General features: G+C 36.4%; 6 protein-coding genes and 1 non-coding gene across 7 annotated transcripts; 4 read left to right on the plus strand and 3 right to left on the minus strand.

Annotated features, from left to right (window-relative positions):
* On the plus strand, positions 44–117 carry TRNAN-GUU. Its single transcript has one exon. It is a non-coding gene; the product is annotated as a tRNA-Asn (tRNA).
* LOC104787987 (PLASMODESMATA CALLOSE-BINDING PROTEIN 4-like) lies at positions 1,126–2,973 on the minus strand. Its single transcript, XM_010513652.1, has 4 exons — positions 2,757–2,973; positions 2,281–2,511; positions 2,147–2,174; positions 1,126–1,758 (listed from the first exon to the last, which is right to left on the minus strand). Exons 1-4 carry the CDS (start codon positions 2,806–2,808, stop codon positions 1,386–1,388), a joined length of 684 nt encoding a protein of 227 aa, XP_010511954.1. The 5' UTR covers positions 2,809–2,973; the 3' UTR covers positions 1,126–1,385.
* On the minus strand, positions 6,834–10,424 carry LOC104787988 (probable WRKY transcription factor 57). Its single transcript, XM_010513653.2, has 4 exons — positions 9,996–10,424; positions 9,036–9,179; positions 8,577–8,941; positions 6,834–7,310 (listed from the first exon to the last, which is right to left on the minus strand). Exons 1-3 carry the CDS (start codon positions 10,331–10,333, stop codon positions 8,578–8,580), a joined length of 846 nt encoding a protein of 281 aa, XP_010511955.1. The 5' UTR covers positions 10,334–10,424; the 3' UTR covers positions 6,834–7,310; position 8,577.
* On the plus strand, positions 14,942–15,722 carry LOC104787990 (CLAVATA3/ESR (CLE)-related protein 10-like). The gene has a single exon (XM_010513654.1). The coding sequence runs from the start codon at positions 15,146–15,148 to the stop codon at positions 15,470–15,472; it is 327 nt and encodes a 108-aa protein (XP_010511956.1). The 5' UTR covers positions 14,942–15,145; the 3' UTR covers positions 15,473–15,722.
* Positions 16,596–17,326, plus strand: LOC104787991 (uncharacterized protein At3g61260-like). Its single transcript, XM_010513655.2, has 3 exons — positions 16,596–16,793; positions 16,870–16,951; positions 17,041–17,326. Exons 1-3 carry the CDS (start codon positions 16,699–16,701, stop codon positions 17,224–17,226), a joined length of 363 nt encoding a protein of 120 aa, XP_010511957.1. The 5' UTR covers positions 16,596–16,698; the 3' UTR covers positions 17,227–17,326.
* LOC104787992 (E3 ubiquitin-protein ligase RNF182-like) lies at positions 17,346–19,088 on the minus strand. Its single transcript, XM_010513656.2, has 2 exons — positions 18,948–19,088; positions 17,346–18,538 (listed from the first exon to the last, which is right to left on the minus strand). The coding sequence occupies exon 2, from the start codon at positions 18,431–18,433 to the stop codon at positions 17,636–17,638; it is 798 nt and encodes a 265-aa protein (XP_010511958.1). The 5' UTR covers positions 18,434–18,538; positions 18,948–19,088; the 3' UTR covers positions 17,346–17,635.
* Positions 19,268–23,190, plus strand: LOC104787993 (protein GDAP2 homolog). Its single transcript, XM_010513658.2, has 15 exons — positions 19,268–19,488; positions 19,771–20,175; positions 20,265–20,342; positions 20,479–20,534; positions 20,873–20,992; positions 21,118–21,188; positions 21,274–21,367; positions 21,597–21,800; positions 21,888–22,139; positions 22,240–22,348; positions 22,432–22,499; positions 22,597–22,666; positions 22,747–22,821; positions 22,925–23,016; positions 23,111–23,190. The coding sequence occupies exons 2-15, from the start codon at positions 19,852–19,854 to the stop codon at positions 23,184–23,186; spliced, it is 1,689 nt and encodes a 562-aa protein (XP_010511960.1). The 5' UTR covers positions 19,268–19,488; positions 19,771–19,851; the 3' UTR covers positions 23,187–23,190.

Consider the following 23,295-nt stretch of genomic DNA (forward strand, 5'->3'; position numbering starts at 1 on the left):
ATTCTAATATAAATAGTTTGCGTAGATTATATTATTCAAAGTTGCTGGAATAGCTCAGTTGGTTAGAGCGTGTGGCTGTTAACCACAAGGTCGGAGGTTCGACCCCTCCTTCTAGCGGTTTTTTGCTTCTCTTTTAGGAGTTTTACGTATATGAATCATAAAAAAAGACTACCAAAGCCCACCACTTAGCCAGCCAGAAGAGCCCAGGGGTTTTGTCATTCTAGAAGGGGTTGTCTGCAGTGTAGTTTACACGTTTGTAAAAAGTTTACTTAACTATGATATGCATTCCCGTTCATACTACATTAACATTTTGAGGATGTGATATGATATCAGTATCAGATCAACATAAAATCAGATACCACATCAAATCATCACTACACTATATTTGTTATATTCATGTTTTGCATTATGGTCTATCTGAATTATATGCAAAAGAAGTATTATCTGTGAAGAGATATATATTGAACCTTATTACTAGATGCCATTCTTGAACCCAAGTTATAGCCACAAATTAAATATGTGATGTATTTTGAAAAAGTCCTCTAGTTGGTTAGAAAAGCCTGTGTAAATGAGATGCAAAATATTCTGTAAGCTAAATTATCAACGAACTTTAAGGATCAGCTTGAAAATGGAAAGCAGCTTTGGAAAGAGTTGAGGATCAGATTCTTCTAGACCACCCACTAATAGTCGAACCCGATTCCAAAACACAAAAGAAACCCTCACTGATTCCATATATTCTATATTATAAAACTCTATTCAACTCCAAAGTCTTCCCATTTTTAATATATAGTTTTAGGAGCCACCTTAATTTAGGACACCAAAACAGTTAACATCATCTCTTGCTCTCATCATTACGTTAACACTTTTCTCATCAAGTTCCCCACGTCGTTAGTAGGCTGGAGCAAACAAAACCCACATCGAAAGAGACACTCTTTTGATCTTTAGCATATAAAACGCTTCCTCAACTGTTTTTGTTTGGTAAGTTAGTGATAGATCCTAAAGTGAAAACGACCAACACTAAACACCATCGTACAAGTTTTAGTTGCATATAGTTTGGTATATGCCACTATGCTATGTAATGTAATAATAGTGGTACGTGGTATTAAAAAAGATGAAAGATCCAAAGATAAAAAAAGAATAGAAGAAAGAAAAGAGCATCCCATCCTCCGGATTTACAAAACAAAGAAACAGCTCTTAGTTAAGTTGTACATCATTACCAAAATACTAGGCTACTACCAGCATTATGTTGTCTCTCGGCCAACCTAATTCCCAAACCCTAGAAAGACAAGAGTGAAAAAAAAAGAGATGGCTCTATCAACCATGAGCCCGTTGGCAAAGATCTCTCTCAGCAATTCCAATTACAACCACAACCGAGCGTGTGACTTCTAAGCGTTCACAACAAGCATGATAGCTACACCGATTAATAAGAAGACCGTGTTGGCTCGAACTGACAGCTTCTCTCCAGCATTTGGATCACCTAGTCCACCGCTACCAGTCGGTCCAAGAGTAGTGCCAGGGAACACCGAAGACGATGATGAAGTTGGCATCCCGTTGTTACCGGAATTTGGCATCCCGGTGGAAGTCCCCGTGCTAGGATTCCCGGTGTTTGGGAAACCACTAGTCGGTGTCCCACTGGTCGGAGTTCCACCGGTTGGAGTTCCAGTAGTCGGTGTCCCACTGGTCGGGGTTCCGCTGGTTGGTGTCCCACTGGTTGGAGTTCCACTGGTTGGAGTTCCTGTGGTTGGAGTCCCACTAGAGCTGCAACATAGTCAAAAACATTAGTGATGATGATTCATTAGAAGATAATTAATGATAATGATGCTCATCTGGATCATGTGAATGATGGACTGTTTATGATATGAATACTTCTTTTTAGTAAACGGTGAAATGAATGATGCAAAATAAAAACATTAATAATCAAGATTCCTTTGTCTCTTCATTTGGTCTTAAATCACTATCATTGTGTCTCCACAAAGACAAATTAATGACTAAAATTCCAAAAAAACAAAAAAAAAAAAATTATTAGTCGGTGGTAAAAAAAAAGCAAATCTATATACCCAGAAAGCCTAAAAATTTCCTACTTTATGAGACTCAAAACCATTATTACTAAACAAAGAATGAATCAAGAATTGAAAAAAAAACATACCTTGAACCACTTAAACAGCTTGATGATGCTGCAAGATTTAGAGAAACAAACAAAGATCAGCAAAAAAAAAAAAAAGATTTGATCTGAAATTATGAAGTGGGGTTTTTTTTTTTTTGGTGTGTGAAGATGTGTACCAGACTGAGAGATGGTAGCAGCTCCGTTGAAGTCACAGGTGGCGCCGGTAGAAGCTTTTTTCTGGTAGTAACTGTTGACGGCGACGTCACAGTGGTTTTTGACGGTGTTAGGTTGGAAACAAGCTCCAGAGGTCTGGATCTGGCTACAATCAGCTCCATTTCCACAAGCGTAGTCTATTGCTTTCTGAAGCACTTGCTCGTTCCCATCTTTGCACACACAGTACGCCGCGTCTTGAGATTTTTTTTAACCAAACAAACAAACAAAAACAGAGTCAGATTCATTAACTTGAACTAAACCCAAAAACAAAAAAAAAGATGAGATTTTTGAGGGTATTTATCAGAGATCTCATACTAAATGACTAAATCTTTATAGACCCACTTGTCAGAACTGAGAAATGAGAATTTTTTCAGTGAAATCTAAGAGAAAGAAGAAACATTTTGTAGCAAAAAAAAAAACAGAGGAAACAGGGGCTTACGTGAATAGGTAAACATGGAGATAATCATACAGAGAGGGAGTAACACCGACATGATCGTGTTGGAGAAGAGAATCCAAAGAAGAAGGCTTTTTTAGATCGAAGTTGTCTTAGGTTCAGAGATGTGAGACGGTGAGAGATGTGTCTTGAGGAGAGGGAGATAGAGAGAGAGAGAGAGAGTTCTAGACAATAACGGCAAGTGTGTATGACTATGTTTTGATACATAATTATAGACGACCATGGTCCAACACTTTCTCTGTTTGCGGCAATTTTAATTAATAAAAACTCGAATGGTAATTAAAAACATCATACTGTATAACCAAAAAAATAAAAGGATGGGTTAGGTAGATTAGATATCAATATCTAGATAATTGTATTTATGTATGTAGCCAACATTTGCAAAAGTTGATGACATAGAAAAATAGTGTTGATCTATAATAAAGATTTTGATACTATAAATTTAACACTATATTTTCTTAAATGTACTTAAAAATATTATTTTAGTTTTTCTTTTTGTCAAATATACTTCTATTTAATAGTCATAGGAAACTAATGTTTAATTAGAAATATAACTTTCTAGGGTAATAAATGTTACAAAATAGTAATCTATTTGATACTATCATAATGGGCTTGTTCGTTTGGCTGTCGGTACCTGCGGCTACGGTAGACATATGTATGGTTGTTTGTTTGCTTGCCGCAGGTACTTGCGTCATGATGCTGCGGTAAATGCTGCGGGCATACGTTGCGACTTGTGTCTAATATTTTTAAACGTTATTTTAATTCAGCGGTTAAAAACATAAACGCAGCTATTGCCGCTGTTGCCAGCATCAACCAAACGAACAAGTCCAATATAAAAAAATTACGCATTACATATATAGTAATTAAATTAGCCGTGGGTATATTACCCGGACCTGAAACCCGAACCCGAATCCGCCCCGAAGTGGATGGTTCGGTTCGGGTTTGGGTATTGTATAAAACCCGATCGGGTTCAATACCTCTAAGGTTCGGATACCCGATCGGGTTCGGTAGTACCCAAACCCGAATGCCCACCCGGACTAACCCGAATTAAAAGTAAAAATATGTATTTTAGGGGATTTGAATCCACAACCTTGAACATTTACAGGTACATCATTAACCCTTTTGCCACTTCAGTTTCTCTGTCTCAAAAAGAAATGTTAAATATTTATATATATATATAAGTTTTCTAAAATTTATAAAAAAAATAAAAATTAGTTTTTTTTTTTTTGTTCATGGTTCGATTGAGTTCGGGTATACCCGAATAACCCGAACCCGAACAGGTATTACCCGAACCCGAACCCGAAAGTATAGAAAACCCGAACGGGTTCTATATGTCTAAACCTGAAAACCCAAAAACCCGAAAACCCGAACCCGAATGCCCAGGGCTAGAACTTAAAATGGTAAAACTCTGTTTCAAAACTTATATATATTTGATGAAACTTATGTTTACGTGTAAACTAACACTAAAAAAAAGTAAAAGCATTACGAAATAATTCAGTACTGAAACTGAAATTATTCAAAGTGTTTGAATTTTGTTTTTAAGGGACAACAAAAACTTTAATTATCGGTCTCTTCTTCTTTTTTTAACCTCTACTAGAGGGGTCCAAGTAATTAAATCAGTACGTTTCGGCAGTGACAACAAAAAAGAATCAATGAAATGTTCCCTTCTTATTCACAACAAAAGTATGGTAAAAGAGATGGTAAAAAATGCCTACACGAACCGATGTTGCAGAAGAGGAATACAAAAAAAAAAAAAGTAAAAGCATTTTTGTCTTCTAGTATCTCTGTTGTGTGTGTGACAGAGACTGTTCACCGCACGGAAAGATTATACTAGTAAAATGTGGACTTAATTAAAAAAAAAAGCTCATTTATATAGTTACCAATTCTGCCACATCCTCGATTTACGTATCTCAGATGACTTCTCTCATCTTTTTCTCAACACCTGTCCTCTGTTATTAAACTCTTCTTTTTGCTTCCCAAAAAATAATCTCATTTTTTTAGCAACGGTCAAAAATTACGCCCAAAAGTATGGTTTAGTGAGTAGTGAGTACACAAAAGTAGATATATTATTATAAAGTTTAACTTAGAACTGACCATGTATGTATGTACTTTTATATATTCTTTATTTCTTATTACAAACTTGGTGTGTACTTTTATCCTCTACAAAACAACACGTACAAATTCAATTCATCCACTCTTCCAAGAATCTTTAAGACCGGCTGGATTCTTAAAGAACACATTTTCGAAAATAGTTTATAGTTTTATTTATTAGATTGGGTTTGTGTAAGTAAACCACCAACGGTAACAAATTAAGAAGAGAGAAGAGGGGATGGGATGGGAATTATACAGTAAAGAGGAGCGAAACGAGCCATGTGCTCGAGACAACCTTTGCCGTCATGCTACGACACGTGCGATGTGCCACATACAACACACATTTGCATTTGCACACCAACAAAAAAGTACTAGTACAGTTTCTTTTTTTAATTTTTATTTTTTTAAATGATTTTTTCTTGTTGATTTGTGTGGACATTCTTGAAAGCAGAGCTGTTTGTGAGTCGGTGCCTCAGCTTTTTCAATGTAACTTAATTATCAGTTTTTTTCCTGGTCCAGCTTCAAACATTTTCGAACGTTAGTTGCTTATTGGGTTGGTCTTGTTTCCTTCCCAAGCCCAGGGATATTGGGCCGTAAACCTTGTAATACCTCATAGTGATGAAAACCTGAATTTCTTCTTCTGGTTAGAGAAGCAAGAAAAGTGGCAGCACTAACTAGCCTCCATAGTTTATATTAAGCATTGTAAACATTTTGGGGATACTATGTTGTTGCTAACGAAGAACTCTTGAAAGTTACAAAGTTTCTTTTTGAGCTTCAACCACTAACATATAGAACCGTATTAGTAACGTTTATTACAACAAACTATAAATGCTAGATTCAACTTCCAGATATCATCAATAAAAAATGATGTCATAAAAGAAACAATAACTATAGTGGGTGACATGGTTTTCATTCCTCCATGTTCCCCAAACAAACAAAAGGTTTGAGATGGACTCTCGCGTTATCATGTTGTTTTAGATAAAGATATATATAGTACTAGTAATTTCACGAAACTTTCTCCGAAATTTTTGGATTCCTGCTCTTTAATATGTGCGATGGTTTGTCGTTTAATTTTTACTTTATGTTATGGTTTCAATAAAGAGTTATGGTTGTATACGTCTTAATTTTGTGGATATAATATGATATTTTCACACCCCCAAATTACATCATATTATTTCAAGACATACATGTACGTAGAATTGTTTCTATACGAAAAGATCATGGACTAATTTTTTTTTTCAGGTATATATAGAGATAACTCGCTCATCATCATATAAGCAGGATCAAGACATATTGTGTTGTCTAAACAAAACCGGAATTATATGTTTTTTATGTGAACACAATTGTGCGTTTGTAAATTAATTGTTTTAGTTCAAGTTTTGGCTGATATGTTTAGTTGATATGCCATTTCTTTTCTTGAAAAAAATGTGAATATAATTTATCTAAATGGACCCGGATTTCTTACATTTGGATTTGGTTGGCGTAGCTAGAAGGCTAAAGTTAATATGTCATTTTAATACATTTATTAACCTTGAACGGTTCATTGAAAAGTAAGACTTTGAAATTTTGTTCTCCTTTGAGACATTTGTTCCGGTCAAAAGTTTTAGGATATTTTCAGTGATGTGTATTCTCTACCCAAACCGGTTGTCTTAATTCTGATCTAATATCGTTTACGTACGTAAAGACAAAATACGCAATTAATATAATGTTAATCGTTTTTTTTTCTTTTACGAAAGCAAATTACCGTGTAAACGGTTTTACATATCACCAAAATATTTCGTCTTTTTGACCAACGTACAAAACATGTTACATTACGTTAATACTGTTCTTGGGAGAATCCAAGTTTTGACCACATACAGTAAATTATAATATACCATTCACAAAAGCATATTGATATTTTCTTTCTAATTCCATACGCAATGCCGTGCGACTTCTGTTCTCCAATATGAATTGGGATATTCTTGCAATCTGTAAAGTTATTTTTGTGTAATAATAATCTGTAAAGTTCATAAAGGTGAATTAGATATCACCCTAAAGTTGTAAAGATAAAAGTATATATAGTATTAATGCAAACTTGAAAAGAAAAGTAAAATAACTATAACGTCAAATCCTCCACGTTCTTCTTCTCAATTGCACATACACGCATCTGAATGTGGGATGAATCCACGACTGAGTAGATTAATGTTGAGTTACATCAAAATTATACCTGGATATATAACTACATACATGCATAACTTCATATATATACATATCTCTTAGAAATTGCAAACCTACCGGTGGTGAGGCGCTATTGATGAACAATGAAGTAATATATATATATAGTTATATGTATAGATCCATGGTTACAAGGAGTTGCGGCCATATTGGTTATACCCTCCCTGCATTTTCCCGTCTCCAATATCTTCTATATGAGTTAGCACCTCCTTAACTATTGTTACCAAAGCTTCCCTGGAGAATTATATCAAACGAGGCAGATATGTTACATTTCATCTTTGGAAATAGCAGACGTTTCTTGTAAATGTACAATGGTAAATAATTTGGTCATGTTTATCTAGCGTCTTGTAACAAATGTTTCCCAATCAAATTATATACACATATGCACAAATTTATGTCTTAGCATTAAAAATAAACAAGTGTATACGTAATACGTATTAGCTAAGCTAAGATGCTCATATATACGTCTCTTCTTACTCGTTTTATCCCTTTTCTCTTTATTGGCTGTCTTTGGCTAAAACAGAAAGCATTTATTCCTATGACCTAACACATTACCCTCAGAACTTATCCCACATGCCGTGTACTTCTTATATATAGGCATGTACATGTACATATACATATACAAAGAATACAAAATATTGATGCACCATGCAGGCCATAGAATCAATCACGCATATACATGCAATTGTGTTCATGTGAACACACACAAAAGGTTATATATATATAAATGGAAAAATGAGATTTAGCATCATCGTGACACTGAGTGGAGTAGTTGAGCTTCGTTTTAAATATTTGTTGACATTTCTATAAACCTGCCGACCCTTTTCTAGCTCATTTCTATCATACATAAGTAAGCCTATATATGCCATATAGCAAGAGGAGTGAGACAAAAGGCATGCACTACAACAGTGCTTGATCCTAATACAATCACTAGTAATATATACACACATATATATATATATATAGAGAGAGAGAGCGCTAGAGGCAATCATCCACTTATTCTAGAATATAAATGCATGCATCATCCGAATTTTTATATATGTCCTGCAAAAATGAATACTAGAGAAAGAAAAAAAGCACTGGCCGACATATCTAGCGAGTGATCCAAATTGTTCCACAAGAGAGATAATGGGTCGCATCAATGATTAGACCAACACGATATTGATCCTAATATACATAAGTACATCTACATCAGATGGACTTGTTACTATCAAAGCATGAGAATTTTATCCCACTTAAGATATTTCTTGATGGGGATCTTCAGTTTCGGACTACAAAAGAAAAACCCTTAATGCCTTTGTGGTCCATTTGAGGTTTTTAAACCCTTGCAAACGAAAAGATTATATTTTTTTTATCTCTTTATAGAACTGATCACCAAGAGTCTAAGACTATATATAGACATTTAAAAAAAAAAAAAAAGGGACTATATCTAGACGAACACTAGCTAACAAAGACAACAATATATTCACAACAAAGTATATATGGCATCTAAGAAGTTACCTCAAGGATTGCGCATAGTTTGAGGTACAATATCACCAAGTAAGCCTTCCTCTGATGGATTAGACAGTGTAGGTGCATCTTCAGTAGTAGATTGGGGTAATTGCGGTGACGGAGTATTATTTTCTCTATGAAGTTGATGAAGGAGTTCTTGGTAATAATAAGGATTTGGCAATGGAGGAGGGAGATGATGATGAGATGTGAAACTATGAGGGTCGTGTGCAGTGAGGATTCCACCTCGAGGGAATCCAATGGTTTGATGGCAATGTTGTCCTTCGTATGTTGTGATTACTATGGATGGATCTTCCGATGAGCGCTCCACTCTCTTCTTTACCGTGCATCTGCTATTTGTGCATCTATAGTAGCTCCTATATATCACAACAACAATGAGAAAAATGTTTTAATTAGCTTTCATATCCGTAAACTAAGATAATGAGTTGAAAATGCTGATATATTGAAGACCTTGGGAATGGGCTATTCTTGACAGCTTTTTGTCCATATTTACGCCATCGATATCCATCTTCAAGATTATCCACATCACTCTTGGTCATGAATGCAAATCTTGGTTGACGAATTCGCTTTTGAGCCTTCTTTTTCTCCTTCACTCTACAAAAAAAAAACACCAAGAGATTAGTATATCATCATGCTCAGAATCACAGAGTAACCAACTAATCAAGCAGTCAAACTATAAAAAAAAATCCCACAAAACATTGTTTTTAATCGTAATATTGTCACAGTCAAAAACAACCACGCAATTAACTTAAAAGTTACTTGAGTTCAAAACGGGTACTTATGATCATGACTTATAACCATTATAAGAACCCATTACTCTACATTGCTATAACATTTCCATCGATTCGATAGTTAAGTAAAACCCTACACATCAATTTATCACCGTATGATTTTACGATTTACAAGACAAAGAACCTTAGAAGATTTTTTTAAAAACTTTTTACTAGAGATAAACATCATTAAAACGTGAGACACTTTTTGACCTAACATTAGTATAATAAAAAAGAAAAGGACGAGGAGAAAAAAAAAAGAAAGAAGATGTAGAGTGCACGCTAATATCACAGCCGCAATAGCGGCGGTGTTGTTCCTCCCCATTCCCCCATCATTATTGTCTCGTCCTCTAAGTGTACTACCACCGACGATTCATCCTAAATTACTAAACTCTCCCTCTGCAAATATCTAATGTACGGACGAATCATCTTTCTTGCGATGCCTAAGCAAAGGTCTCAAGAAGATTAATAAATGGGGGTTTTTGGCTTNGTTTTTGGCTTTGGCCCCAAAAAAAAAAAAAAAAAAAAACCCTCCCCACCACCACTATACTAAGATGATGAAGTAAAATTACGATCGGACCCCTACAAAAGTAAGAAGACACACACACGTGTTTCTCGTCCCGGTAAAAAGAAAACTCACGGTGTCTCCGGTGGTGTTTTGACCGCTGAGGCGGTGGAGTTTTCAGCTGGATCCTCACTTGAGCTTGAGGTAGCCGAAGGATTAGTATTAGGTGTGGAAACCTCTGTAACGGCGGCTACGGATGAGGAACAAGAAGAAGTGGAGGCCGGTAGATTCTGATGGGGCTTGGTTGGTGTAAGATCGGAGAGATTGTGAGGATGATCGGAGGAGTGGCCGAGGTTCCAGCCGAAGTCTGAGAGAATAGTGGAAGTGTCTCTGTCAAAGAAGTCAGATTCTGAAGCTGTGAGTTCTCTCCAAGCAGCAGAGTCATCGTTGCTCAGATCAGGAGGATCGTTCATGATGAGAGTACTGATAAGAAGATAGAGAGAGAGAGAGAGAGAGAGAGAGAGAGAGAGAGAGAGAGAGAGAGAGAGAGAGAGAGAGAGAGAGAGAGAGAGAGAGAGAGAGAGAGAGAGAGAGAGAGAGAGAGAGAGAGAGAGAGAGAGAGAGAGAGAGAGAGAGAGAGAGAGAGAGAGAGAGAGAGAGAGAGAGAGAGAGAGAGAGAGAGAGAGAGAGAGAGAGAGAGAGAGAGAGAGAGAGAGAGAGAGAGAGAGAGAGAGAGAGAGAGAGAGAGAGAGAGAGAGAGAGAGAGAGAGAGAGAGAGAGAGAGAGAGAGAGAGAGAGAGAGAGAGAGAGAGAGAGAGAGAGAGAGAGAGAGAGAGAGAGAGAGAGAGAGAGAGAGAGAGAGAGAGAGAGAGAGAGAGAGAGAGAGAGAGAGAGAGAGAGAGAGAGAGAGAGAGAGAGAGAGAGAGAGAGAGAGAGAGAGAGAGAGAGAGAGAGAGAGAGAGAGAGAGAGAGAGAGAGAGAGAGAGAGAGAGAGAGAGAGAGAGAGAGAGAGAGAGAGAGAGAGAGAGAGAGAGAGAGAGAGAGAGAGAGAGAGAGAGAGAGAGAGAGAGAGAGAGAGAGAGAGAGAGAGAGAGAGAGAGAGAGAGAGAGAGAGAGAGAGAGAGAGAGAGAGAGAGACGGAGAGAGAAGAAGAAAGAGAGGAGCTAGGGTTTGTTCTTGATTGGAAGAGAAATGAAAGAAAAAGAAAGAGGAGAGAGTGAGAGAAAAACTTTGAAGCCCGTTGTTAAAGTGCACTGTCTCGTCAAGGACCGATCAGACTCTCTCTCTCTCTATCTCTTTCTCTTTGTCTAAACGAGAAGATTTTTAATTAATTTTTGGAAATTGCGTAAAACACAAAAATAATAATAATTCAAGAGAGAGAGAGAGAGAGATCGAACAGGAAAAATAAATGGCACGTCAATGTCAAAAGGGGTCAAGAGAAACGGAACGGGAGGCTCTTGTGAGTAGAGGAGATGAGGAAGTGGGGGCTCGGATCTTACTTTTTCCCGTCTCCTAGATCGACGCCTATTTTTAGAGTCCGATTTTGCATTTACTACTACTCCTTCACTTACCCCTCTTTTGTTTCTTTCTTTCTCTCGATTATAAAGAAAACTATATATATGTGTTTTAAAACATGAATGAGACTTCTTCAATATTAAAATTCAAAGACGAAACAAACAATTAGCAAGATGTTTTTTCTTGTTTTGTTTTATAGTCGTTAGCGATCATAACGATAATGATTAAAAATATTGCTTGTTTTATAGTTATTGGTTAAATATAAATCGACAAAATAAATACTACAATTTATTTGGTGCTTCTTATTAAACTACAAATGGTTGTTGTATAGTATATGATAACTACAAAACAAAATAATTCAGTTGTTTATCCCGTGAGGGACTATGAAAAGTAACAAAAAGACGAACTTAAACTATCAAAACCCTAGTTTGTTATATGAGCCCATGAAATTCCATTTTTTTCTTTGTGGTAAATAGAAAGTTTTAATTACCTTACAAATACCACCGACTTAATTGGTCTTTGATGAGACGAGAAAAAAGCATAATTTATTTCTTTCTATGAAGAGAAAAGAGGCCTATACATACTTTAAAATGTTAGAAAGTGGAGTATATTTTAATTTTGATTGAAAATTAGTTAGAAAGTAAATAATTGGTTCCTGCGTGTTGTCCGTGTTGGATATGACAAGAATCTTAGCCAATGTAATCCACAAACGATTAACCGGCCACGTGGAAATTCTTAATCCTCATGATGATTATCTTATAATCATATTCACATGTTATTCATTACTATTTTATATTATTGCAATCCATCATATAAACGTTTGCGGTCGCACTCAAAGCAAAACCATATATCTTCAAGAATCTTGTAAACGTTTCCTGTTAAAAGATTAAACAACTTCGAAATTGTAATATACTAGTATGATATAAAAGTCTATATATACAATTCATCTGTTTAATAGTTTATTGTTGTAAAAATAAACGGATTAGAATCAGACACATGTCTAGGTGATGTCTAACCATTATTAGAATATTGTTGAAAACATGTAACATATGTACCACACGCTACTATGCTAACAACATATAGATACAGCTGTAATACATGGTGTGTATGTCTTTTAAACACTAAAGTATAGATTAAAAGAAAAAACAGTTAACCTTGTCCATATACACTTTTGTGAAAATATGTGGATATGAATATTTTAGGTTTATCATGATATGAGTATATATAATTAAAGAATATATTAAGTACTAATACTCATCTAAAGTTCTAAATAGCAACATTATTCTTTACCATATTTGGGTTTGGTCTATCGATCTCGGTGCTATTAGAACGCTATAGCATATCTACGTCGAAGAATCGTTTGTGCGTACACGCAAGAAGCACATCCACTTGTATTGCCACATTTCATCTATAGCCTCGTAGGCCCTTATTTGATAGTACATATCCACGCCAATTTATATATATATAATGTACAGTATTGATAATGGATTATGAATAGGGAGTATCAATAATATATGGTCCTCTCTCAAAAAGAAAAATTAAAAAGGTATCAATAATGTGGGTGCGAAACTGCGAATCAAGTTGGAAATAAAATCAACATTAATATCTCTATTTAATTATACTCTATACAATATACTTATTGGTAATTTTGACATTTGATATACATTTTAAATGATGACTAATTAAACGAATTGTTAAATTGGATGGTTTCCAACTTTAAACGAATTATAATCATAAGAATATAACGATGTATTGTTAGTTTTTGTCAAAGGCAATATTATCATTAGGTTTTGTGCTTCTGTTTTTTTTTTACCATATGAAAAACCTTTTATCATTTGATATATGCATATATGTTGCCTATTAGAAGAATAACGATATGTTTTGCATCTATAATTTATTTTTTACAATTTATTTCCTTTTTTTACCGTTAATTTTTGAAAAAGTTGATTTATACCGATTGAATCCACTACGCAAACGGAAGAAAAATAAGAAAAGTGCAAACTCAAAATCTAGTGGGAACGTACACGATGACATTGATATATACTAATATCAATTCTCGAATTTCATAATTTACAAACATTGTTGTGGTTTCCACTCATTGTAGCCGATTATAAAAATAAAAATAAACATATCTAGTAGTAATTTATATGAAGTTCGAGGAGTGTGGTCTAATAAATTTCGTCACGAAATCTACTACTACGTACACCGTTAATCAAAAAATAACAATAGCACAACTCTTAATCACTTAAACACAAATGACTATGCTGGTATAAAATAATGAGATCAGAAGGCGTCGACAATAGTGGGGGCCATGGTGCAACGACGAGTCATAAAGTGGCCTCCTTCTTCATCGGTCAGGAGCGATGAACCTTGCAACTCCCGAATTCGATCACACAATTTTCATGGTATTTTTAACGTAATTAGCCTTTTTTTCTTAATCATCATTACTTTTTTTTAACATTAGTACAATAAAAATAGAATTCTCAGTTTTCAAGAAATCATAATCATTATTGCAAAATCTGAGAAAGAGAGTACTAGATTTGTGTGCGAATCATCCATGATTCTAAAATGACCACGTTTGCTCCTTCCTCGAAAACGACACTCCACTTTCAAAATTCAATTAACCAATGGAACCAACCTTCATAACCCTCTTTTAGTGCTGTATTTAGAATTTTCTATAACCAAAAAAAAGTTACTACGTGACATAGGCTATGTCAAACTCAAAACACTGTTTTCACTTTTCATCACCCTTATATTTGGGCCAAATCTATATATCATAATGGGCCGTACTAATTAGGGGCCTACAAGATCCAGAAACCCTGCTCTGACTGACTGGAAATTTCAGAACCCTCTGCAGCTCTCTCTGCTCATTCATTGCCATTACCATTATGAGAAAAATGTCTCAAGTTCCTGAACACCTTTTGCTTTATATGATTGAGTTGTGCTGTTTCATCTTGCAGGTTGAGATGCCACTAAGTAATCTTTATTGAATGTTCTCTTAAGTCTAAGACTCTAAGTTATGGAAGTCAAATAGTACATGGCATGAGAATATTTGGCATGCTTCAAGATATCACTCTTTGTTCATTTTCTTTCTTCATCTTGATGATCCAAACAAGAGCAAAACCCTGCAAAGAACATATAGAGATTTGGGGTTTTACTGTCTTGGTGAATGGTGACACAAACTCGAAGCATTTTATTTACTTAAAAGAGTCTTGGGATAAAACAGAGTTTTTTTCATTTACGTGGAGAAACAGATTACGCAAAAAACATTAAAGAATGAAGATAACTTAAGGATCACGAAACCACTCAAAAACAAGCTACAATATAAACTTGTTAAATTTATTGGCCATTCTTGTATTTTCCATATATAAAAAACAGTTTCACACTTTTGTTCTGAAACAAATCAATTTCAGAAAAAAAGGAAATTTATGGTTCGGAATGTACAAAGGTCACGGATTCACATTTATGGATATGAGAAATAATGTAACTAAACTTTTTTTTTTGGTTGTTAAAGATTGAAAATGTAACTTTTCGATATAGACCCATCTTCCAATTTTCCCAATTTTTCACCCTCTTATTTTTAACCTAGATTTTTATTTTTCCTCATACGTATCCTCTGCTGTTGCATTAAACACTAAAATTTCCAATTCACCCAATATCTTTCACTTCTCTTACTCACACATCTTTCTTTTTCCAAGAACAGAGCTCTTTCTCTCTATTGGACAACACAACAAGGCTCTCTCTCTCTCTCTCTCTCTCTCTCTACAGCGATGATGATTAACTGGCACCGTCCGATCAATATCCTCATCATCATCTTCTTCCTTCTTACGACGACGGCAAGAGCAGGAGGAAACTGGAGTAACCGAACCCATCGAACCATTCCAAGGGTTCAACACGCGTACTACGCATATCCTCACCGTTCATGCGAGTCTTTCTCTCGTCCTTACGCACGCTCTATGTGCATTGAGCTCGAAAGAATCCACAGAAGCAGTCGACAGCCTCTTTTCTCTTCTCCGCCTCCTCCGTCGGAGATTGACCAAAGGTACGGCGTAGAGAAAAGACTCGTTCCCTCCGGTCCAAACCCACTTCACAACTAATGAAACCCTTCTTGTTAAAGAAACGCACGAGCGATCTAGCTAGGGTTCTTCTTAGTTTTTTCTTGTAAATCTTTTGTTCTTTTTAGTTACTTTCTTGATTTTTTTTGTAATGTGTGCAACTACAACTACGTCTATGAGCATAACTAGTACTATTTCCACGCTTGTTTTTGGGCTTATCGATTGTGGAACTAGAGCAAAAACAAGCTTGGAAATAGTTTATTTGCCAAAAGGATCTTTCTCTTCACTTCCCATGTTCTTACTGCATCAACAAAAAGTTAATTAGTAAAACAGGTCTCCATACTTTGGTGTGATTGAGACAGGCTTAAAGGTTGAGATTTGAGAAACCAAGAGAAACACATGAGTTCCATTAATTTGGGAGCCGTATCTCTCTCTTCGCTTTGGAGTAATAAATAAGGATGGGCTTTATGATATTTATATGGGCCATCCCAATTTTCATCCGGCCGTTACAAACTTGTGCAGGGATGTATATAGGAATATAGATTGAAACTTGAAAGCAAGAAGGGGCTACAAAGGTGATGATCTAGGTTCCTCTTTGTTTCCTCAATAAATCTATTGTACTAGTGACTTTCATTAACAGCATCAAACAGTAGCACATGTTTGGTGGAAACTATGCTCTTTTAAACACAAGCTCTTTCATCCCAAACCCTGAATAATATTTAAGCCAATCACAATACAAGTCCTTATCTACGCATCTACGCTCACTGTGCACGGCAACATCCAGGAGTCACGCTTGTAGTGGTTGGTTGACTTGTCCACGCAAGCAAGATTCTATCGTATTTCTCTTACTTAAAAGACTTTGATGCTCCAGCTTGTGCTTAAACGAAGTTCTCTGTGTTAGGTTTGATGAGGTTGTTATGGTGTTTTCGTAGCGAAGATTAATTTTTAAATGGTCTTTGGACAAAGTCTTGGCTTTGTGTAGGAAAATCCCATAGAATATACAAGAATTTCTTAACAAACACACATAAACTTCTTTTTGGAGACAAGGAATCTATCTTAATTGGGTAATCTCTTTGACTTACTAAGGGATCCTATAAAGTAGAAACCCTTTGTGAGAGAGACCCTAAGCCTTATGACTTGAATTTAAGGGAAAGGTATTGCTTAAGCAGCCTTTCACAAACTACACCTTCCTTACCTCTATATGTCATATCTATCTATATATTACTATCCAAAATTTCAAGATTTGATTCTCAACAAACAGTAGCGTTATGAACCAAACCAGGGAGCAACGAGCAAAACCTGGACCTGTGGCAGCTGCGGTGGATCAATGGAAGGAAACAGAGATAGTAAAAACAAGAATGAAGTGTGTGTTTTGTTTTTCTTTCTTCAAGGTCCTGTTTAAATCGTTGCTAAGAGCCTAATGGGTTTAAGATTTGCAGGTATGAGAAGCTAAGCGAGAAGATTGTGTCATGGGAAGATAAGAAGAGGAAAAAGGCAAAGAGAAAGCTTCATAGAACAGAGGTGTCTTTTCCTTTTAATCTTCTTTCATTTGGTTCCAAAAACTGATTCTTGCAAAAACTAAAGATCTAATCGATGTTTTGAATGTGTAGAGAGGTGTAGAAAAAACAAAGTTGAAGGCGATAGAGAGATTCAGAGATGACAATGAACGCATTGAGATGATCGTTGCAAGTGCAAGAGTACATGCCTATGAGAGTCGAGTTAAAGAAGAGTTGAAGGTTAGGGAGAACGCAAACCTCATGAGAACAACTGGAAAGAACCCCTCTACATGTCTCTGAATTCTGCAAGTTGCAGGAAAATGTAAAGCAAACATTCTTAACTGCTGATAACAATGGTCAAACATGTAAAATGCAGATACAAATATAAGTTGTTTAGCTATAAGAGTATAAGAGAGAGATAACACTCATGTGATCCATTATGAGCACAAATCTGCAAACCAAAACTTTAGACAGTTTCGCAACAAAATTAGAACCAAGAGTTCAAAATCACAAAATACAATGCTCAAAGCTTACAATAAACATATTATTTTAAAAAAGGTGCAAAACTACCACAAATCAAGAAAGCTTCTTCTGAGTTCTGACCATCAAAAGACTCCAAATGCTAAAAAAAAAGGGTTCCATTGTAAACTAAAAACACTCAGAATGGGCCGAGCAACCGATAATAAGAGTTATGAGTTCAGCACCAATCTCATGATGATGTTATTTCATTTACCAACCTTTCTAGAATAGGGTAAGCAAAATATAGTACCAGACCAGCTGGAACAGCGAAAAGTATTGTGAGGAGGAAGTAAAGGGCAAGAATGATGAGGCTACCAGGTATAGCAAAGAATACGATCAGAAGGAAGATGATCACAAATGGAAACTTGGAAGTGAAAGAGATGAAGAAATCAAGTGATTTGTGGAAAGAGAAGTGTTGTCTGCTTGGTTGGCTACTGTGGTCATGTTGTGGTAAACGTTCTGTAGACTGGTTACGCAATAAAGGCGTCGCAATCAAACTGTTGTTGCTGCTTTCGTTTCCCAGTGACATGCTACCACACCTCGGATTCAAAACAGATTGGTGGTTATCGCTTACCAAGGGACCTTGACTTGTCCTGTCACCATTCAGACTCTCAACCATCCAGAGAAGGAAGAAGTTTTTCCGAGGGAACTTAAGATTCCCCTTGTAGACAATTCTAAATGACAGCAACTGACACCACGGGCACGAGACGAAGAATGGAATCCTGATATCTTGGCTGGAAAGTCTCAAGACAGCAGACTGAAGCCCAAACACACAATTCTGGCAAAGAGTATGACCACACCATAACACATAAGGAACATTCTCAACAATGTTGAAAGATTCCCAACAAATAGGACATTCTAATCCTTCTTCATCCCTGCTAACATTCGAAACCTCGTCATCCGAACATTGTGAGGAGGCCTGAGCTGTATCGTTAGAGGACTTTTTAAGCCCCATACTCCCAATAACATTCGACGCAAAGCTCCACATTTTTTGATCAAACTTATAAAACTGAGCTACTGTACCAACATTACCCAGTAACCCTCCCAAATCGAAAAGAGATTCTTTGACCAATACACATCATTTTTTACCAACCTGGATAACAAGTGAAGAAGAATCATAGGTAGTTTAGCAAACAACACATATACGAAAAAGTACCACACTTTCAGAATTAACATTGAATATCCAAATCCACGTATATGTCTGTGCAGCAGCATTATTCTATTTTCAACAAATGAGCATTACCTAAATTCTCAAAGCTGTTTCGGTATTAAAGGAACCAACTTTAGAAAAACACATAATCTAAAAAAATCTAAGTTACGGGGAGATGAACAATTGAAACATGATACAGATCAGAACAATGGCGAAGAAAAATAAATTCGCGTGGCACACAGATGCAGAAGAAGGCATAAATCAAAACAGATCAATCTAGGTTATAAAAATTCGATTTTTTTTAGGTTCCTGAATACATGGAAACATTACAAACGATTGAACTTTTACTTACCGTTAAATCTTTCGAATTAGAATACGCAGATGCATTAAATAGAAAAAGATCGGAGAAGGGGAAGAGAAGAAGAAGAAGAGGAAGAAGAAGAAAGCCTCTCTTTTTCTCTCCTTCGTTGATCCACCGTGATGCTTTATTTTTTCTATTTTAATGGCGAAACGCAAAAGAAGAAGACACCGGAGCATTAGACAAAAACGACGTCGTTTGTATCTGCACGTGCCATCGGTGTGGTCTCCCGTGACCGTGACGGTTTTAAACGGCTCTGACTTGGGGGAATATTTTATTAGTATTATTTTTATCAAAACCTTCTTGTTGAGTGAGAGGTCTTCGAGGGAGGCTTTGAAGGGTATATTCGCTTAAACGACAACTCAATTTCGTAGCTGGTTTTGATGTTTTCTTCCTCCACTTGCCTCATCATCGATCCATCTAAATTCACAGTTGTTGAATTTGGTTTCTCTTCTAGCGACGAAGATATGAAATTCAATTCAGATTAGGGTATTGTCCGATTCGTTTTCTCGTGAATCAATTTCACAAATTTCAGGTGAATGAATCCTCGACCTCTCGGTTTCGTTTTTTTTCGATTTTGTCGGAAAAGATCAATGATTTAGATTAGAATTATCTGAAAGTTTTGATCTTTAATTGTTTTTCTAACACTCTCTGGTAGTTTTGTTACTTGGGGATTGGATTGATTTTGAATTTATTAGGTTTTTTTTATTGCATTAGTACGATCTGATTGTCTAATTTCGATGTTTGTCTACGTCATTTTACTTGGTCATTGTAAATTTCCCAACTTGCTGTTCATTGTTTACTTGTTTTTGATTAGGAACATACAAAGTCTTGTGCAAACCCTCTTTATCGAGGGGGGGGGGGGGGCAATTAAGGGTGGTTTCTTGTGTGGTCTGCGATGATGTATCAGGCCATTCCCACGGCGACAACCTCTCGTGGAGGAACTCCAACAGAGAGTGGTGATTACGTTGTGACTTTGGATCAAATTCCTCGGTGGAGTGATGTTGAGCAGAGGTCGTCTTTGGAGGGTGAAACAGGAGATCCAGCAAATTCTAATCCGCGTTACGCAAATCCTTTGGCTTCTTCTTCTGAAGCAGGAAGTAGTGGGAATGGGATGGTATCTAAGTTTCCTGTTGATCACGAGATAAACTCCAGAATTTACCTTTGGAGAGGGGAACCGTGGAACCTTGAGGTTGATGCTGTTGTGAATTCGACAAATGAGGTAAGGTGTGATCATGAAATTAGCTTTGCTTGTCGGCAAGTAATGTGCGTCTTTTTGATATGGTTGATTTTGTTGGAATTTGAGGACAGAAATTGGATGAGGCACATAGCAGTCCTGGTCTACATGTGGCTGCTGGACCTGGCCTTGCAGAACAATGTGCTACGTTGGTACATACATTTTCTTTCACTAATTTGTAAACCACGAATTTTATATATGTTACTGAAAAGGGCATTATATTATGTATTGTCTTGTAGAATGGTTGCGTGAAAGATGATTAATCTTTTATTCTTTGTTTTGTAACAGGGTGGATGCAGGACAGGGATGGCGAAAGCAACAAATGCCTATGATCTACCAGCGAGGTAATTGGTGACGAAGAAGACGGTTTAAGATAAATTCATTATTCACCTAGAGGACTAAAACGGAAAGAAAATATGCTCCTTGAATCTGATCTCTGCTCGATCTTTCTACTATCCTTGTCCCTATGATAGAGCTTCTCCCTTGTTTGACTGTGTACAGTAATTTCATGCTGTGTGACTACATCTTGTGATTTCTAGAGAATTTTAAAAATTAAGGTAGAAAGGCATGTTATCTCTTTAATATCGAACATTCGGTGTGACTTTAATCTGGACTGCGGAATAGGTTTATGCCTTAATTAATCTTCAACTCCAGAAAACGTTTTTTTTTGTTTCTTGTTCAGGAGGGTTATCCATACAGTAGGACCCAAGTATGCAGTTAAGTATCATACAGCTGCTGAAAATGCTCTAAGTCACTGCTATAGATCTTGTCTGGAGCTTCTCATAGATAGTGGGCTTCAAAGGTGTGTGAAGTGAAATTCCAGTTTTTCCTTATTTTATTTGCAACAATCAGATTCTTTAGTCATTTTGTGATTTCTTTGTTTCTTAAACTCAAGAACTTGATTTTGGTTTGCATACAACATTGTAGTATCGCTATGGGCTGTATATACACAGAAGCCAAAAACTATCCCCGTGAACCAGCTGCTCATGTTGCCATAAGTAAGATAGTTCCTTTCTTGAACAGTTTCTTTACTTTCGATGAGTGACTTTTGAGTTTCCAACTCGTGTGTTGTGCGGTTTTTAGGAACTGTACGCCGCTTTCTAGAGAAGCAAAAGGATAAAATTAGTGCTGTTGTTTTCTGTACCACCACATCCTCGGATACGGAGATATACAAAAGGTATCTTAAACTTTCTGCAACTGGTTTTCGAGAACCTTTACTTATTCTGTGTCCTAGTAATTGATTTGCTCATTTTCATTTTTAAGAACCATTGCGTTTAGAATTATTTACGCAAAGACCGTAGCATGTACTAACTGGTGGCTATTATTTACACATACCGTAGTTGCTTATAGTTATGTGATGCAAAAGCATTGTCGACAGTTGCTAAAATTTGACTCTCTAAATATAGATTACTTCCACTTTACTTTCCCCGAGATGAACATGAGGAAGAGATTGCCATCTCAAAGCTCCCGGCTGATGTTGGCGATGAAAATGGTGAGACGGTTATAGACGAACGTAAAATCAGAATACAGGCGCTGCCAAATAAACCTTCACCCAGATCTTTTCCAACTCCACTAGAGCGCCCTACTACTGATCTTACTTTGTTACGCAGGTTGGTGATCTCTGACTGCTACAGTCTTTGCAGTTAATTGTCTTACCATTTTTCACTCTATTGATAGCCATAGCCATATGGTTTCAGGAACTCGAATCATCTTGATTCGTATTTGGATCCGGCCTTTATGTCCTTGATTAAAGATCCAGATGAAAGACGCAAAGAACAATGGGAGAAGACTGCACAAGCACAAAGTGGATTCAATTTTGTTAAATTACTAGGATTTGGTGATCTAGGAGGACCCCCTCTGTCTGCTGCAGAGGAATACTCACTTCATTCACGATACCTAGCGAAAGCTAATTCTCTCAACCTTTCTGAAATTGCAGAGATGAAAATTGTGTATGGTTTCTATGTCCTTGGACATGTTCACTTTATATGTCCTGAGCCAACGTATAATGGAATAGATATTGACAGAGCTCTCTCTGTTTCTTTTCTTCAGCTACCGTGGTGGTGTTGACACCGAGGGTCATCCAGTAATGGTTGTTGTAGGAGCTCACTTTTTGCTGCGATGCCTTGATCTGGAGCGTTTTGTGCTTTATGTTATAAAGGTAAGCACGCAATCGCATACCTCGTCCTCCAACTCACTGCAACACAGTCTCTAAAACTATCTATATTGGGTGCTAATTTACAGGAATTTGAACCTGTGATACAAAAGCCTTACTCGATTGTCTATTTCCATTCCGCAGCATCTTTACAAGTGTAAGTTGATTCTTAGTCTGTTTTAGTGGAAAAAAGACCCTTGTGATTAATAAAGTTCAATAACATTTTTTGCTTTTCCATGTGAATAAACAAACAGCCAACCAGATTTAGGATGGATGAAAAGATTAGAACAAATACTTGGTCGCAAACACCAACGTAACCTTCAGGTATTAAAATGACACCTAGTCAATTCTCATTAGAAAAGGTTCCTCCTCGTCTTAATCCTGATCATTTCTGCTTCGTCCAGGCAATCTACGTTCTTCATCCAACTTTCCATTTGAAGGCTACAATCTTAGCTATGCAAGTGTTTGTTGATAATGTGGTAAAGTCCCAGCTTTTTTCCCAAAAACCCCAACTCATTCTAAAGAAGTCTCTAATTTGCTCTTTTGTCTTTTCACTTGTTCCATTCCGAAAAATCCAATAAGGTCTGGAAGAAAGTAGTATATGCTGACCGACTTCTGCAACTGTTCAGATATGTTCCTCGTGAGCAGCTAACAATCCCAGACTTTGTTTTCCAGTAAGCTCACTCTAAACCTTCAATCTCTAAAAATTATTTGTTCAGTTCTGGATTTGATTTTAACTACTTAGTGTTGTTGTGTGAAATTTTACAGGCATGATCTTGAAGTTAACGGAGGAAAAGGTCTAATAGTTGATCCAAGAACAAAATACGTCTATCAACGGCCATGAACCATAAATCAAGAACTGTTTCCTTACTCTTTATTCAGTAGTTACATCTTTTGTATGTGTTTGCTTGTGAAATATTTCTTCATTCTTTCATGTTCATCTCCTCAGATTC

The sequence above is a fragment of the Camelina sativa genome, chromosome 5 (assembly GCF_000633955.1).
Source record: "Camelina sativa cultivar DH55 chromosome 5, Cs, whole genome shotgun sequence".
NCBI classification, from domain to species: Eukaryota; Viridiplantae; Streptophyta; class Magnoliopsida; order Brassicales; family Brassicaceae; genus Camelina; species Camelina sativa.